The 19,450-nt window shown below is 38.4% G+C and overlaps 1 protein-coding gene across 3 annotated transcripts in view; it reads left to right on the top strand.

Annotated features, from left to right (window-relative positions):
• The window catches only part of Adcy8 (adenylate cyclase 8), a 208,537-nt gene that overhangs the window by 39,220 nt on the left and 149,867 nt on the right, over positions 1-19,450 (top strand). For all 3 annotated transcript variants that reach the window (XM_057791703.1, XM_057791702.1, XM_057791701.1), the window contains exon 2: positions 7,767-7,916. In XM_057791703.1, coding sequence (XP_057647686.1) covers positions 7,767-7,916 — 150 coding nt within the window. The remainder of the gene's footprint in view (positions 1-7,766; positions 7,917-19,450) is intronic.

Raw genomic sequence — 19,450 nt, 5'->3', positions numbered from 1 at the left:
ATATCTAAGGGTAAATAAAATATTGATTCATGGTATTTCTTCAACATCTAATGCTTGGCATACTAGCTCTGACTAAGAGGTGCTTTAAAGATACAGTGAGACAGCAGGACCCCGGGTAGAACTGTGTAGTTGGATAGATCACAAAATACAACAAATCTGAGACAGCACACAGAAAAAGCACTAACGGGCCACCCCCAAATGCCATAGCCACTAAAAAGTAGCATTTACCTCATCACAGTAGCATAATAATAATTGAATGATTTAGATATTCTTAGATTCTTATTAGATAGCATTAGACAGATTAGATTATGTGATAATAAAATTATTTGTAAGATCGATGACATCCAGACGCTGAGGGCCTGTGGAGGATGGCTTGCCTGTGAACTCTATTCTTCTCTTCTTGCATTTTCCTTTACTGAAAATGTTCCTGACTATCTTATTTTCCCTATCTAAAGTCTCATTTCACACTTAACTCAAATCTACTGGCATTCGTTTTGCTACATAACCGAAGGATACTCGGTTGATGAATTTTCCCCCAATAGCTGACCATTTAATCTTTTAGCAACATCTTTCCTCTTTGACATATGCATATCATATGCAAGCCCGGTATGATTTTGATCATGTATGTCTCTATCATGTACTTTCATTTTTCCAGTAATTTTCAATTGAATATCTCTATTGGTACAATTTTAATTATTATAACATAAAGGCATTTGTTACTGTGGTTGGTAAAGACCCACTATAGTCACTTTTGTAGAAAAATATATTTGATATTTATAAAATCATTCATGAGAACAGCACATGGCATGTTTAGTGTAATATTTTTAAAGCTCCAAAGCAAGTTGAATAGTATTTATATAGCTAATGATAGCATTCCTTTACTGAAATGGCTCCTTCGGATCTCGTCTAAATTCACTCACTGTCTAGCACATTTGCTATATTAGCATTTGTTAGAGATATTGTTTGATGTCTTTACATTTATCACTGTTACTCCCAGATCATCACCATACACCCATATCTTGTAAATGATGATTAGTGGTACATAAGGAAGTTATTCATTAATTCATGTGGCCATTCATCAAATACTTAGCACATTGAAATGCAGAACAATTCATAGACTCATTGTCAAGCAGTAAAGTACTGTGCAAGGCAGTGGGTATCAGTCAAGCTGAGCAACTATCACGTCTGTATTGTAGGAGTAAAAAAATCCACTGTGGCTTATAAACACCAGCCAATCAGGCAAGCAAATAAGTATGTAATTATAATTAGTAATGAACACATAGGCTGCAAGAATCACAAATGTCAGGGAAATCTGACTATGATAAAGTGGTCAGGGAATATCTCTGGGAAACTATAATAAAACTAGAAACTGGCAAGAATCAGCAAGACAATAAATCTCATGAGAGGTGCCCGAAAGTAGAAGGAACAATGCAGGCAGGCTTGAACTCAAATGACTTTTAATTCAGAATTGACTCCAGATGGAAAATGAGTCACATGTGGGTTCCCATATAAAAGTCCAAAAAACGAAAAAACCTTAGGGAATATCAGAATCCATGTAGATGCTGGTATAGTGTAGTAAGTAAAACAGTCTACCAATAAACCCTTCACTGAGAACACAGACATGATATCTAAGGCACAAGCTGACCAGCCAGACTAGCCATATCATGTAGCTCTGGCTTCAGGTAAGAGGCTCTGCCTTGAACAAAAAATGTGGAGTGTGACCAAAGAAGATTCCTAACGTCAACTAGTATTTCTCTGTATATATGAACATGTATGCACGTTCATTTACACATTATGCTTGCAAATACACATCTGCAAGCATGCATACACACACCATGCATGTTTGTATAAAAGAAGGAAGAAAAGTAATTGTCAGGCTTGTATATCTTGGTCCATACCTAATCTAGACTTGGATATCACTATACAAGTTTAGTCTTGACTTACAGACACTCATCCATGGTACTGCGGCTCTTCATTTTCTGTGTTATCTGTCAATGAGTGGATAGGAATGTACACAGTTTTTCATGGAGACCACAAGATCTCCAATAAATGTACAGGGACTTCATACTAATTATAAATGCTCAGCCAATAGCTTAGGCTTGTAACTAACTAGCTCTTGCAACTTAAATTAAACCTTATTTCTTATCTACACTCTGCCACATGGTGATACCTTTTTTCTTTTTTTTATGTTTTTTTATTAATTAATTAATTTAATTATTAAAGATTTCTGCCTCTTCCCCGACACCACCTCCCATTCCCTCCCCCTCCCCCAATCAAGTCTTCCTTCCTCCTCAGCCCAAAGAGCAAGCAGGTTTCTCTGCCCTGTGGGAGGTCCCACCCACCTCCATCCAGGTCTATTAAGGTGAGCATCCAAACTACCTGGGCTCCCACAAAGCCATTACGTGCAATAGGATCAAGAACCCATTGCCATTGTTCTTCAGTTCTCAGTAGTCCTCATTGTCCATTATGTTCAGCGAGACCGGTTTTGTCCCATGCTTTTTCAGTCCCCGGCAATTGAAAACACTATCCTGAGTGAGGTAAGCCAGACCCAAAAAGAGGAACATGGGATGTACTCACTCATATTTGGTTTCTAGCCATAAATAAAGGACATTGAGACTATAATTCGTGACTCTAGAGAAGCTAAATAAGAAGGTGAACCCAAAGAAAAACATATAAGCATCCCCCTGAATATTAACCTTCATCAGGCGATGAAAGAAGACAGAGACAGAGACCAACATTGGAGCACTGGACTGAAGTCTCACGATCCAAAGGAGGAGCAGAAGGAGAGTGAGCACGAGCAAGGAACTCAGGACGGCGAGGGGTGCACCCACACACTGAGGCAATGGGGATGTTCTATCGGGTGATACCTTTTTTCAACACAGCATGTTCATATAGCTTCTCTCCACTCACCTTCTTCCCCATGCTCTCTTTTTGCCCACAAGTCCTGCCTAACCTCTACCTGCCCAGTTATAAGCCAGTCAACTCTTTATTAACCAATGAGAGTAATACATATTCACACTGTACAAAAAGATCATTCCACAGTACAGGAGTGCAATCAATTTTATTTTGACTTGGCATCCTTGTTAAACTCTTCCTTATCTAACAATTTTACTGCAGAGACTGCAAAATTTTTCACACATGTAGTCCTCTCATCTGAAAATAGCAATGGCCAGATTCTTCTAATGCTCTTTCTTTCCAAACATCTCGTGAACTTAAGAAATTCCAGTTTGCTTGTTGGTTTGTTTCCTCAGAGTGGCCAGGACGTGAGAATAATATTGTAGTGATAACATGTAGTTATAACTTGTTAATAACTGATTTCCAAACCATTAATCAAATACTTTCAACCTTTTATTGAGTGGCATATTGCTTCAAGTGTTTGTGTTTCTATTGACTCTAATATTCCACCTTTTGGTTAGGAGAATTGATTTCTGTTCTGAGAATTTCATTTATAAAAAAACTATTGAGTTTTACCCGTGCTTTTTATATTATGGGATATTTAAGTATGCGTGAATATAACAGATTTAATAATGTTAAATTATCCACAAATTCTTAGAAAATAAAACCTCAGCTTAGTCATCTTTTCTATATAATTACAGCTTCAATTATTTATTGTTATTATGTCTGAAAATTCACCTACTCATGATTATGAACAAAATTGAAACTGCTGTATCTTAACTAATAGTTTCAGCATATCAACATTATGCTACTCCAAGGGAGACACTGTGGCATACATCTGCAATCCCAGCACTAGGAGGCTAAAGCAGGAGAATTGCAAGTTCAGTGCCAGATCTGTCCCAAATAAGACAGCTTCACAAACCAAGTTGGGGAACCTTCTCTACTTCTATTCTTTGGAATAGATAAAATGTTTAGAATTTTTATCTCACAATTGTTTCATAGTTATCTGATGAACCTATCAGAATTTGTAGACTCCCTTGTGGGAAGAGTTTTAATTATGGTTACACATATTTAATTTTCCCCTCTTTTTTGATTCAACTTCAGAAACAACGCACTTTCAGAAACATCTTAATTATATTTGAGATCTTACTCACAATAGACTCCATAATTAGCATTATTATTTATTAAATTCCTCAAAGCCTTTAATTTCCTGGTTTTCTAATCCTTAATACTGATCTTTTACACTTTTTCTCTTTACTCAACTTGCAAAGAAGTGTTTCTCTTTTACTGTCCTTGGCAGAAAAGAAGCAATCAAGTTTATTGGTCCTTTAGACTTAATCCTCTTTTTTTTTTTATTTCATTGCTTGTTGTTCCTATTGTATTGCTTTTTTACTTATATATACCTTGTGTTTATCCTGGGGCTTACTTTGTTTTATTTGGTTTGATATGATTTTGATAATTCTTTATGTTTAGTGGCCAGCATGTTCATCTTCGACCTCTTTTTAACTACTAAGTTTTGTTCTGTGGTATTTTCACTATTCCCCAGCCATCATTTTCCCTTACAAGATTATGATGTACTCTTAGATCAACATGATATATAAATTTTGTATATTATTTTTAATTTTAAGCACATGGTATTTTATGATTACTCTTAGTACATTGCTTTGTAACTTGATGGCATTTAGCTGTATCAGTTATTTTTCTGTTGCTGTGATAGAACATTAGGGCCTATTTGGGTTTATGGTTCCAGAGCTTTAGGGTCCATCACAGTGGAGATGGCGAAGCAACAGGTGGCAGACATGGTAGCTGGAGCTGAACACTGAGAGCTGAGGACTGCCTCTTCAATCACAAGCAGGAGGCAGAAAGAGTGACCTAGGGATGGCACAAGACTTTTGAAACCTCAAAAGCCTACCGTCAGTGACATATTTCTCTGTAGTCTACTCAAACAGTGCTGCCAACTGGGGACAATGGATTTAAATAACTGAATTTGTGGGAGCCCATTCTCATTCAAACCACGACAGCAGTCATTCACTGTATTTGTTTGATGGCAGTTCTTTAAAATCTGAAGAGACTAGCTTCTGGCCTTCTCTTAAGATGTGTCTACAGTTTTCAGTGTTTCTCTGTGAAGAATTTAAGCTACCTAATTCTTTGATACTATACTCCATTTAATAATAATTAATTGAAAGAATTAGCTCAAGCATTTTAATTAATTATTTTATATTTTTATTATTTATTTACTTATTTATTTTTATTTATTTTGGTATTTCGAGACAGGGTTTCTCTGTATAACAGCCCTAGCTGTCCTGGAACTAGCTCATGTAGACCAGGCTGGCCTTGAACTCACAGAAGTCCACCCATCTCTGACTCCTGAGTGCTGGGGTTAAAGTCATGTGTTACCACATCTTTTTTTTTTTGATACAGTAACTACAGAAAATAGATCCCTATGATACTGATCTATAAATAATTACACAGATTTTATTATATTTTGAGACTATATTATTAAATGTGTTATAATTCAGAATTTACATTTTCCTGATACATTGGATACTTCCCTCTCATGTAGTGACTGCACTTACCCCTAGTAATACTCTTTTATTAAATACATAATATTTATGTAACACAACTAACTTAAGTTTGTTATAAATTTCAGAATTTTTATGTAAGTGTATTTAGGAACATCTCATCAATAAAATAGATCACGTCTTCCTATTTAATATGGAAATAATTCTGATACTGGAAACTAGATTCCCAATGTCTAATTTTGTCCTATGACTGTTTACAAGATTGGTTTTGGCTTTTAGTATTTGGCCTTTTATGTGTACAGGCATATTTTGTCCACATTTAGCCTCTATGGACTTTACTGAGTTTTTTGAATCTGAAACTGCTTCCAGAAAAATTGGTAAAAACATTGGTTCTTTAAACAACTTTTCTGCCACATTCTCCTTTTCCTTTCCCTATGACAATCTAAGTCGTAGGCATGTTGGAATTTTCAATATTGTCACCCACATTATTAAAGCCCTTAAAAGTGTTTTTTTTTTCTCAATGGGCATTTTTGCCAGATGCTTATCTTATGAGCTGCCTTAACATCATTCAGAATTTGTATGTGTGTACAGGTGCGAGCCTGCGTTTTCTGCTTCTCTCTTACTCTCTGTCTTTTCATTCCTTGCTAGCATACTTGCCCTTGTCTTTAACTGAGCAGTTAAAAGCGCTGCAGTGAATTTTGGCTGCTAATTCTGGCATCTGGCTCCAGTCAGAACGGGTGTCTCTGTTGATCATCTTATCTCAGGAGAGGGAGAGATATCCAGCTCCTTCTATGCTCTATACCTTTATAGCATGTTTGGGAAATTGTGAGCTTTATCATCATCTGGAACTGGTGGGTTTTTTTATTTGGTTGCGTTTTTATATATGTCTAAATTAATTGAAATCAAATGAAAATCTTTACCTCTTGGTCTGTAGTTCCAATCTCAGTTGATCCTTAATCCTCAATTCAATCATTCTTTATCTACTCCATGCATGTGTCTTTCAGGAAATGGTTTATATAATAACTTTGGGAAACAGTAAGGCATTTCAATGATAGAGTACTTACTTAGCATTCCCCAAACCCCAGATTCATTCATTACCCACACCCTAAATACTAGAGTCCCCTCACAGATTCTCTTCATTTAATGATTCATTCATTTAGCTTTTTATTTTGAGATACAGTCTCAAAGAGTAGCCCAGGCTAGCCTCAAACTTGCAGCAATCTGTTGTGAGGTATTTGTACACTCTATGAAAATGTATTGCTGTGATTGGTGTGATAAAAAGCAGAGTGACCAATAGCTATTCAGGAGATATGGGTGGGATTTCAGAGAAAAGAAAGGAAGAGAATGAGGAATTTAGGTGTTCAGGAGATACCAACAAGCCATGGAGAGAGTCGAATATAAAGAATGAAAGAAAAATAAAACAGATGAATAGAAATGGGCTCATTTAAGTTTTAATAGCTATTAGGAACAAGCCTAAGCTATAGGCTTAGTTTTCATAATTAATAATAGGTCTCCATGTCATTATTTGTGAGTTGACAATCCTAAGGAAAGTCCAATTATAAAAATCTTTCTACCTTAGCCTCCTGAGTGCTGGGATTATAGACATAAGCCACCACATATGCCTCCTTTTGGGAATTCTTTCTTTGTGTTAGCCATTATGTGCTGGTGTTTCGTTGTTGTTGTTGCTTTATTTTTGTCTTGAGTTGGTGACTAGTCATGATTCTGTCAAAAGAACATTAGAGCAATAATAAAAACACAGCACATTCACTAATAAATAGTGAATGCACGCTCGGCAGTGACATCAGAACACAGCACATTCTTCACGCTGCAGTGACATCAGAACACAGCACATTCTGCATGCTTTGCAGTGACATCAGAACACAGCACATTCTGCACACTGCAGTGACATCAGAACACAGCACATTCTGCATGCTTTGCAGTGACATCAGAACACAGCACATCCACTACTAGTGAAGGCATGATCTGATCCTTTTTGATTTCTTAACTTCATCTATCCCTAACCTATTAAAGACCCAACATTTCAGATAATGATGGAGGAAGATGGTGAAGTGGAGAACCTCGCAGCCTTTTCTTATCTAGAGTTTCTAATGAAAGTCCAGGCTCAGACTTGAGGACAAACTGGCAGTTTTTAATTGAGTCATCAAGAAAGGTCTGTCTGAAAAGTGACTTTTAATGCAAGATCAAAATGAAAAGTATCATTGGGTCAATGTAACCCAAGACACATTGCTAAAAAAGACTTCCTTCTAAAATATTTACTTATCTTGATCTTTGCCTCTGAGCAGCTGCTGTTTGACTCATCTAACCAGGATGTTTGGAATTGTCTCACAGGTTCTGGCCCAGGTGGTGCTATTCATGTGCATGAACACGGCTGGGATCTTCATCAGTTACCTGTCTGACCGCGCCCAGCGCCAGGCCTTCCTGGAGACACGGAGGTGTGTGGAGGCCAGGCTACGCCTAGAGACAGAGAACCAAAGACAGGTACCAAATACCAGACCGTGTTTCAGATGTCACTGAGACAGTCTTTTTATCCTTGCACAGGAAACTCTTCCTTCCAAACACATCCTGCTTTGCCAGTGTTCTCTCCAACTGTGGGATCCCAGAGTCTAAAAGACTCATGTTAGACTTTGAGTAAATGTAGGTTGTTCTTATTCTCCACATTATTTTCTATAAGATATAAATACCTCACTGACACCTGTAACTGACATAACTATTTGGGACCAAGACAATCATTCTCAAAAATCACCAGCACCCTCTCATTGACATTTCTTCTTTAAAACTATAAATTATTATTTCATATAATGTTTTCACTACATATGAATTTAAACTATAAACTCATAGCTGGGCAGTTTAAAAGCTCACACCTTTAATCCCAGCGCTTGGGAGGCAGAGAGAGGTGGTTCTCTGTAAATTCTAGACCAGTCTGGTCTACATATATGGTTCTAGAACAATCAAGATTACACAGAAAAATTCTATCTCAACAAACAAACAAAATACTATAAACTCAAAAGATCCTGATATTTATCAAATTACTCATACTTCACCCTGGTTTTGGGAGGTATAGCACACAAAACAAATTCAGTGAACCTGAAGCCAAACATAGACTAAAGAATGATGTAGGCAAAGAAGTTTAGATGGGGTTAGAAAGTTGGAGAAATGAGTTTCTGTGTGGAAAAAAAAAAAAAACATTGAAATAAATAAGAATCTTAGACATATTGTTTTGGAAGGTTTATAGAGCTTAAAACTAGTTTGTAGCAAATGATATGCTTTTCTAGAATGAGATATGCTTTCAAAGGATGAAGATTTGCTCCTAGTGCAGCTATTCAGATGTGAAAACTCCATTTATTCCATTGTTTTTGAAAGCAATTGTTAAAGAAAATATTAAGAATGTACTGAAAACCTGCACTAGAACCAACATACAGGCTCCTAAATTTACATATTCCTGAGAGTTGTATGCATAGTGGATGTATTAGCGATACCATAGCAGGCTCTTCTTCTTGCAGTTATATGTGTACTGTACCAAATCCATTCTAAATCTTCACTAATGGTTGTGACATCATGCAGCAGCTGCGAGGGAGACAGATGGCTCCACATTGCAATTGTCTTTTACTCTTTTGGCTTCTTGGGGGGGGGGCGCCACCCAGCTCCCAAATAAATCACACACTAGTCTTATTATTTCTTATATATGCCAGACTTCAGCTTGGTTTGTTTCTAGCCAGTTTCTCTTCACTTAAATTACCCCATCTATCTTTTGCCTCTGTATTTACTTCTTACTTCTGTATTTCTTACTCCGTGGTTGGCTGGTGGCTGGGTGGCTGGCCCCTTCTTTTCTGCTTGTTCACTCACTCCTTTTCTCCTCCTAGATTTTTTTCTCCTCCTTTTTTCTCTCTGCCTAGCAGTCCTGTCTATCCTTTCTCCTTCCTTACTATTGGCCCTTCAACTCTTTTTTAGACAATCAGGTGTTTTAGACAGGTAAAGTAACACAGTTTCACAGGTTAAACAAATGCAAAATAAAAGAATGCAACACATCTTTGCATCATTGAAACAAATGTTCCACAGCATAAGCAAATGTAACAAATCTTGAAATCATATTCTACAACACTGCATTTCTAAAGCATTTCTTTAGTGGAATCATGAGGAAGTCAACAAACCCAGGTCTGTGCTATAATGGATGTATCAGACAAGCTGGGTCCAACCTCCTGGGTCAAGACTCACAGCACAGAAGACACCACTGACCTTGCAGATTCTGCGTAAATGGTAGGGAATTCAGAAGAGGACACCTCTAAGTTAATGCCTAAAAACATTGCAGAACCTCCTTAATAGCTGTTTTTTAGGTTCTCTGAATAGCTCTGAGGATCAGTTAGAAAAATTCTTTCCTGAAAGCAAAGCACTTCATATAATAGAGATCTCCAGGAGTGTGTATTATGTTCCTATGCAAAGCAGAGCCATTGCCAGACTAGCACGTCAATCTTCCTGTGTGACTTGTGCCAACAACAACAACAACAAAAAAAAAAACTCGCCATGTTAATAATTTATGCAGCTGTTGATCCTGATGGTCTATCACAACAAGAACCACACTGTGGATGAGTCTTCAGCATGCTATTTGCAGTGTTTATAAAATACTGGAGGCAATGAAAATTGGTGCTTCTTATCCTTAAGGTTATTCAGTTCCAAGCGTGTTATGATCACTGTAATACAGTTATCAAACTTTCTGCATGGATTCTTCTACTGCCATCCATCCCTAATCATAATTAATTTATTTTTTATTTGTGTGTGTATGTGTGTGTGTGAATGGACATGTATGCATGTGGGAAGATGCTCCTGTTGTGTGTGTACATGGAGAACAGAAGAGGGATGTCAGGTGTCTTCCTCTACTCCTCTCCAATTACTACTTTTGAGGCATGTTCTTTCTCTGAACCTGGGACTCACAGTTTTCTTGGCTACTCTGGAAATCAAGTCCCAGAGACCAACCTGTCGCCGACCCTCTGAGTTTTTCTAGCTTGTTATGTGAGGTCCAGAATCCAAACTCTAGTCTTAATAACCATGTAGCAAAAAGATTTCTCATCTGCCAGACCATCTCTCCAGATCCTTAGCTTATATTTTTACTTAATAGAAGGAGAAAGAAATGTGCCAGGATGACAATGTAAACACTCCAAATGCAGACAGTCCAAAGTCTAGTAGAGTTTTGACATAGTCTGTTGCTTCCTAGTGGAGCTACCTACACTACTGGGTTCTCATCCTTACGGCAGCCATCCATTCACCACTCAGTATTTTCCCCATTGCATTTGCATGGCATTAGATAAAGCATATATGAAAATAGAAATTTATGGAGCAGTCTTGTTGGTTTTGTGGATAAAAACATCTATCACTTAGTAGATTGTTCGTTGTAAAAATTAAGCAATATATCCTGTAACCTTATAGGCCCATAATCACAGAAATAATCAAATACACCTCACATGTTGTTCCCTCCTTCCCCTAGTACCTAAGATAACCGGCTTTGTATCACTCAGTGCCAAAATGACTTTCCACTGACATTTGGTCTCTGCTGCAGGTTTCCATTATCCCTGGGAACATCCTTTGTGGTAGAAGGGCAAAGGAGTCCAGCGAAAAACACACAGGCTTTTGAATGAGAATGTCCTGGATTTGAAAACTTTGCTTGGTTACTATTTTGGCGAGCTGAGAATAATCTGAGTCTTCTTTTCTCTATCCACAGCAAGGATATAATAATATCCTGCCTGAAAAGCCTCCTCAACAATTTGAAATATTGTGTGCAATGCCTTCTTCGCAAGTCAGTGAAGAGTTTCCATTAGTGTTATTTTGTATAATTATTTATGTGACTCAGCCAATTCAGCTCAGTCCCAAGAGGACTCATTTGGGAAAACATTATGAATTGGCCTGTCTCGTTTGAAATAAGGTAGAGTTCTTTAGCTGGAGGTTAGGCAGCATGGGGGCTCGCCTTAAGCATACAGCAGCTAGACCTCATCACCATTACACTTCATCTGTATTTTTCAAAATATTATGTGTCACTGATGAATACATCCCCATTTACCTCTTAGAGCTAATTATAATATGGCAATGGCTCATAATTCTCTACGATGCAAAGGAGGTACCAGAAGAGCCTAAATAACAGATGGCAAATGCTATCTGGATAATTATTCCAAAGGATCCTTAACAGTATATTTTTTCAACTAAAAGTGAAAGCTGAAGAAGCCAGGTTGAACACAAATAGTCACGTTTTATGGGCTTTTTCAAGTATGGGCTTTATCTTGTGGTAGGACACAAAGGGGGTATCTAGATAACTTGTTCGTTCAATCACAAGCTGACTTATTTGTTGTGGATGGGTTACAAGGGGGGAGTTCAGCTGAACATTAAGAGCAGAATGTGGGTAGTCATCAGCACTGGGACTTAAAGTTTATTGGATAAGGACTGGGTAAGGACATCTCCAAGGGTAGTTGTGGTAGTAGAGATTGGGTCACAGATAACCTGCAAGCATACCGAGAACTCCCTAAAAAGAAACCATCCAAACTGACCCATGGATGAGATTCAGCACAATGAAGTAATGACAAGTACCCCACCCTGGGCAAAACATATAAGAATATCTTGGAAGAGAACACAGTTTGTAGGTGTAACCTGTAAAATGCCTCACAATTCTTCACTCAACTTGTCATTTGTTTAGACACTCATCCCTAGTGTAGACAGAGTCAAGTAAGACTTACTTTTCACTCGTGATAGAGTCTCAAGAATGAGTAGAATCTCAGTTATTTAAGGTCACTATTGATAGAAAATCTGCTGAGTGTTTGGCATGAGGTTTTATCTGATTTCATCCAGGAAGTTTGTGTACTACTTCAGTGGAACATTGCTGCTCTCCATACACTGAACATACAAGCCCCCAAAAAATGGCATATTAATGGACATGCTAATGCAGAAGAGCCAAATTTTATGGAATCCTACACTCAGACAAAGGACTATAGCTAACTAATGACTGCTGGGATGGGAGGAATTATCCTCTCCCAGGGATGAACCTCTATTGTTTACTTAATACAAAGTGAACAGTCCTGAAACCACATACACAGAAATACAACAACAAAAATGAAACAGATTCGGCAGGTTGTAGTTATATATTTGTGCATACATATTGTCTTAGAAAGGGGTTCTATTGCTGTGATGAAATACCATGACCAAAAGCAAGTTGGGGAGGAAAGAGTTTATTTGACTTACAATTCCACATTGTAGTCCATCACTAAAGGAAGCCGGTACAGGAACTCAGACAGGAACATGGAGGCAGGAGCTGATTCAGAGACCCCAGAGAGGTGCCGTTTACTGGTTTGCTTCCCCTGGCTTGTACAATCTACTTTCTTTTTTAAAAAAATTTTATTCATTTTACATACCAAATACAGTTCCCCTTCCCACCTCTCCTCCCACTTCCTATTACCTCCCCCACAACCCACCCCCTATCCACTCCTCAGAAAGGGTAAGGCCTCCCATGGGGAGTCAACAAAGCTGGGATAGAACCCAACCAAAGCATCTTAGCCAATGTTCTAATGCCGTGAAGAGACACCATGAACACACAACCTTTATAAAGGAAAATATTTCATTGAAACTGGCTTACAGTTTCAGAGGTTTAGTCCATTACCATCATGGTGGGAAGCAGGCACCACACAGACAGACTTGGTGCTAGAGAGGTAGCTGAGAGTTCTACATCTGGATCAGCAGGCAGCTGGAAAAGAAAAAGGATGGGCCCGCTTTGAGCATTGGAAACCCAAAGAGTACCCTAGTGACATACTTCCTCTGAGAAGGCCACATCTCTTCAAATAAGGCCACATGTCCTAACCCTTTCAAATAGTGCCACTCCATATGACCTATAAGAAGCCATTTTCATTCAGAACACCACAGAGAAGAAAAGATCTGTTTTAGCTTACAATTCCAGAGGGATTGAGTCCATCATGGTGCAAAGGAACGGTGGTAGGATCACAGTCCATGCACACACAGGAAGCAGAGAGATAGAACAAACAGTAAGTGGGGCAGAGGTAAATTCTCAAACCCCCAGCCCAGTGCTGTACTTACTCCAGTAAGGCTTCGTCTTCCCAAACAGCATCACTTACCAGAGACCAAGTGTTCACATGAATGAGCCTATGGGGGAACATTTCTCATTCTTCCTTCATCTACATTTCTCTTGTTCCAAGACCACCAGAGATTAGTGCAAAAGCAGCTTCTATCTCTCATTCATCTGATATTCTGACACTTACCTGGCATTTTTATTAACACTTATTTTACTGGATACTATTGAACTTGAACTTTGGCTCTCTTCTTACTCTTCTTCAGATGTGTATTATTTTAAAAAAAGGTTCTGTGTAAAAGAAAGGAAGCCTGTGTCAATCATAGACAACCCCCACTGAAGCTAGTAATTGGGTAAGAATGCTCTTACCCGATTTAGGAAAAGCTGGGACAGACTGAATGCAGACCAACTAGGGGAATTTTCCATCTGAAAGTTACATCTCGGAACATCTCTCTTTGGGGAGTTAGATTCTAATTATTGCAGTTTTTGTAATCCCATTTCTCCTCCCAAATGATCCAAATGGCCCATATTTATTTTAAATATTAAAATGAATTAATTGTTTTTCTTTCAGCTTCGAGAATTGCATAAACCTCTTTATGGTAATCGTGGCATTTCGACGTGTCTCAGAAGCTCCAGGGGTGCTGGAATAAAGTTTCTGATGATGCCATATGTCACAGCAGCAGGAGATTATTTTTGAGTGCAGCAGATGTTTTTACTGTATTACAGCAGTTCTGTTTACCTTAAACGTCTTTGTTAGAAAATAGTGACGTGAGCTAGAGGTTTGGACAATAGATTGAGAGGCAAAGCTGGGCTTCCCACTGAGCTCTGAGTAGGGTAGTTTGATCTATGTTTCTGCCCTATAGCATCTAGGATATCTTTAAAGATACAGATATAGATGACTAATAAGAAAGAATCAAGACTGGTTTAAAAGTAGAAGAATCTCAAAATAGTTATTTCTTCTCCAGGTATAGAGAACTTATTAGAACATAAAATCCACTTGATCGTCCTGCTATCCAATCATCTTTCTGCTAGTCCCCATCCCTTAGATTCAAAGTCACCCCCAAACCACTCATCAAATTCAACCTCATTTGTTAATATATCTCAAATTCTTTATTCTCATCTGGACAGAAACATTTACTGTTTCCCACATGTTCTGCACCCTGGCTATACTTGCTCATTTATGCCTTTCTTCTTATTTGGTATGACCATCTTTTCTCCCTTAGCCTTATGCATTTTTTTATTTTTATTTACTTATCATATAGACAACATTCTGCCTCCACGTATGCCTGCACACCAGAAGAGGGCACCAGAGCTCATTATAGATGGTTGTTAGCCACCATGTGGTTGCTGAGATTGAATTTAGGACCTCTGGAAAGGCAGCCAGTGCTCTTAACCTCTGAGCCATCTCTCCTGTTCACCTCATACGTTCTTGAGTGCTCAGGTCAACTGTTATCCCTCCACAAAGACTCCCTCTGAACACAGCTCTGTAACCTTCATAAAGTTCTATTTGTGCATCTCTGTATAAACTTAATCTCTTTATACAGTTTTCTGGATCCCTCCTTATATTCTCTATGAAATGGATTTACTGAGATGGAACAGATATTTGCTTGGTCTTTTTCACAATAACTGTAGTCTCAAAAGGGGAAAACACAAACCAAGAAAAACAATAGAGTCAATATACATGTAGTGGCCTCTACTAATTGTTTTCCAAATATTGTTTCATCTATTACTAGATAACTTAATAGATTAATGACATGCTTTCCTTTTAGTTTAATTACTCAGGTCCTTATTATTCAAAAACAAGAGCCTAGTCTATCCTCAACCATTAAGAATGTTAGTCAATAAAGGGCAGGTCTCCCATGTATATCAGACAGCCATGGTATATCAAGTTGTAGTAAGACTAGGTGCCTCTTCTCTTACTGAGGCTGCTGCACAAGGCAACCCAGTAGGAGGAAAGTGTCCCAAATTCAGGTAACAGATTCAGAGACAGCCCCTGCTCACACTGTTAGTAGTCCTACAAGAAGATCAAGCTATACAACTGTAACATACTGCAGAGGAACTAGATCAGTTCAATGTAAGCTCTCTGGTTGGAGGATCAGTGCCTTTTTCTGAAGAAAAAGGAGGAGGAGTGGACGGAGAGGGGAAAAAGGAATTTGGAGAAAGAAACTGGGAGAAGAGGAGGAAGGGAAAACTGTGATGGGGCTGGGGAAAATTAATTAATCAATTCACTAATAAAAATAAATTTAAAAAAGAGAATGTCAATCAACTCTTGTTCTGTTGATCCCCCTTTGGTATCTATATTCCTTTATATGAATGGCATCAGCATGCTGCTAGAAACATATGCATGACCTTCCTCGCATTGTCTAGCAACAATCTGCTCCTCATAGATGAATTTTGTTCATAATTTCATCTCCATTGTTTATATATCTTCCGAGTCAAAAATAAAAGGTTATTTCAGTCACCATCCTTTCCCCAAAATGTTACATTCTGCAAATTCTTGTGATGGTAGAAATAGTTTAAAACTGTGCTACCCAAACTCTACCAAGCACTTAGGAGTATTGACAGCACATGAGACTGAGGGGAAAAAGTGTGTGCATGCATGTGTGTGTGTGTGTGTGTGTGTGTGTAGAGCCACAAAGTCAATGTTGGGTGTCTTCCCCAATCACTCTCTTTCTTTCTTTTTTTGTTCTTTCTTTCTTTCATTATTTATTAATGTATTTTGTAACTGTCTCTCATTGATCCTAAAGTTTATTGATTTGTTGAGGTTGGCTGGCCAATGAACTTCAGAAATCTGTGCCTCACAGCCAGCTTTTCTATGTTCCTGTCTGTGGTCCCAACTGAATCCTCACGCTTGCACAACAGACAATTTACCAACTAAGCCATCTTGCCAGCCTCTGCCAAAATTCCATCCCTCCTCTTAGATTCCCCCTTCAGAACCTCCATCATATTAACGCGTGTATTATTGCTATCCAGTTAGATTAGTGTATCATAAATCACACACTGTGGGTCAAGCACTCAGGTCCCAAAGATTAAAAAAGAAATAGATGATGTTTTCAATACAATTTTCAGAGTAAACTGGAGTCGGGTAAGATTGACACTTTCCAACTTAGTCTCAGAATTCTATGTAGCATGTCAGACAGCTCCACTCTTAAATAGCAAGCTCCTTGATCCATGAAGAGCTTTGCATTTCTCCACCAAGGCAGCTTCTTTAAATAGATGAATACTAGAGGGAGAAAGAATTAAGGACCCAGAATCAGAAAATCAAGAGCTAGAAAACTTAGAGCGCTTCCTTTCCTCTGCACCTCCTATTTTCTCTCCCTCTTTCCAAATAACTATCTCTGCAATTCATGTCCCGTTGCGGGAAAAGGGAGTGCCGCACGTCTACTTCAATCTAGAGAAGAGTCTAAAATGAAGTGATGTTATTCAGTCAATCTGAAAGTATTGGAACTGAGATATAATTGGACAAACTTAGGATGAGTATTACCGCAAGGGTTGCTGTGAGAAGCACATCACACACTGAATCGTGGCCACTGAGAGCCTTTCCTGATTGTGGGGTGGGAAGGCTTCCAGATGACTGTCAAGTGCCCAGTATTGTCTTCTACTATCTCCAAGTTTCTCTCACTCACGCAGAAAGCCTCCTCTACTGTTTCCAGTTCAGAAATTATTTCTTTTTCCTTGGCACACAAAAATTTTAGTTTTCATGGGTTTCTGACATTCTGAGAGTGACAGGGGACTATATTACTTTTTCTGGAGAAGTGTGAGCAAACATCTATTTACCATAGGAAGCATATCAACAACAAAAAAGAAGAAATGATCTAATATAAGTCTAACTTGGAGTAATGGGTTTTGGGGAGTTACTCACAAGAACATGAGAGATTCAAAAACAGTTTCATCACCTCTATGTCGGTGATATCTCATGAAAGCTGTATTCCTGGAGTTCCCTGCACAACCAACATGCAGTTTGCTCTACCAGGGATTTTGTTCTTTACTATCTGACAACCCTGGAGCAAGGATCTTGTGGATCTGGTAAGTTTTTTGAGCTTCTCAAGTCTTGCATGTTTCATTAGCTTTCTGAGTTCTAGGAGTGCCCTTCCCCTTCCAGGAAGGGATGTTTCAATTTGGGAAAAATGTCTTCCCCACACCAGGTCAGCACTATGATTTCTTTTAGCTGTCGAGAACGTGTCGAGCCATGAGTAAAGCCTTGGTGTTAATGGTTATTGATTTCCTTGTCACAGCTGTCTTTGCTCTAGAGAACATCTACACTCCATGTGGCTAGTCCTCCATCCCTTATTCCACCTTTGCAATCTTTCTGTGAATCATTTGTATTTGGGGTGGGACGGGGTAGTGAGGTGAGGGGTGTTTCAAAAAAAGACAAGCATGGATTTGAGTCTAGTTTTAAATCCTTTTCTAGGTGCCTCTGATTTTAACACCTAATTTCTGTCAAAGATCAGACTCCCTACATCTTAAAGTTGTGCCAGAAAATCAGGCTACGCATGAAAGTATGGGGTCCATTGGTCGATTTAGTGGGGCACCAAGAGGTGTTAGTTGAGGATCAGGGTTGATTCTTGGACCGTTTGTGGCACATTCTGAGTCTAACAGCAGCAGATCCTGAGAATCTAATAGTGTGGGTTTTCTTTCTTGCTATTTGTGTTCCTATTTAGATTTCCTCCTTGAGCAGAATTCACTTTACATACTCCTCCTGATTCAAAGAGAGGCTACCACCCTGTGCTCATTTGCATACAATTAACATTTTCAGAGATATTCCAGAAAGAAGAAATCAATCACCATGACAGCTCACCACACCTTTGATCCAGCATTGAAATGTAGGGGAGCCACATGCGGATATTTTATCTCAGGAATTTAAACAGAGCACAGAGCGGGGACTTGATGCTTAATACAGCCCACTAGGAAATACTGAAGTGAAGCCCTGCTCTGTTATTTCAATGCAAGTATAGCCATGTTTTTAAGTAGTAAAATAGAGAAGAAAAATAAAATGCATATAATTTAAATGACCCAGGCCAATCACAGTCTAGTTAACTGGATTTCAGTGTGGGCCCATTGACTGAACTTCTACACCCTTTATTTTGCATAAGGAACACTCAAGAAGGGGAAACAATCTAAAAATACTTTCTTAGAAATCTCAGTACAAAAATCATTCTATACTCTTGTTCCTTAATATTTTGTCTCTGTCTCATTTGAAGGAAATTTATCAGAATAAGTTTCTTTGTTTTGTTTTTAGTTCTCCACAGAATACTATCCATTTTTCTTAAATACAAAGCTATTTTTTCTTTTCACGCTCCTCTTTTGTTCGTAACACCATACTTAACTAAATCTGAACACAGTCGTAGTGAATATAACTGGTATAAACAAGTTTAGAAAGAATTCTTGCTTCATGGTAAAGAGAGAATTCTTTTTATTATTGTTGATATTTTTTACTATAGTTTTTTAAGTTAAATTAATTTATTTACTTTACATCCTTACCACAATTTTCCCTCTCCTCTCCCCTCCCATTTCTTTCCCCCACTTACCCTCTGCCCACCCTCAATCCTCTCCCCTTTTTCTGTTCAGAAAGAGACAGATCTCCCATGAACATTAAGAAAATACGGCGCATCAAGTTACAGTAGACCTCAACACCTCCCGTTGTATTAAGGCTAGGCAGCTCAGCCCAGTATGAGAAATAGGGTCCCAAAAGCCAGTCAAAGCATAGTGAATAGGCCCTGCTCCTGTTGTTAGGAGTCCCAAAAGAAGACCAAGCTACACAACTATCATTTTTTTGTGTCTTTTCCCAAATAGATGCTGGATTTTGCAAAAGCCTACAATAGCCAATAGAGGGTGTTCCTACAGGTCTCTCCACTTCATCGTTTTATCCTCCTTCATTCCTGTTGTCCAACAGAGTTTGCAGTTCCGCTCTACAGAAACCACATCTACTGTACATTGTCAAGATGTAAACATTTTGTCT

Source organism: Chionomys nivalis, chromosome 17 (genome assembly GCF_950005125.1).
Source record: "Chionomys nivalis chromosome 17, mChiNiv1.1, whole genome shotgun sequence".
In the NCBI taxonomy this organism is placed as follows: Eukaryota; Metazoa; Chordata; class Mammalia; order Rodentia; family Cricetidae; genus Chionomys; species Chionomys nivalis.
The sequence above is the reverse complement of the archived record's forward strand: the minus strand, read 5'-3'. Positions and strand labels throughout refer to the sequence as shown.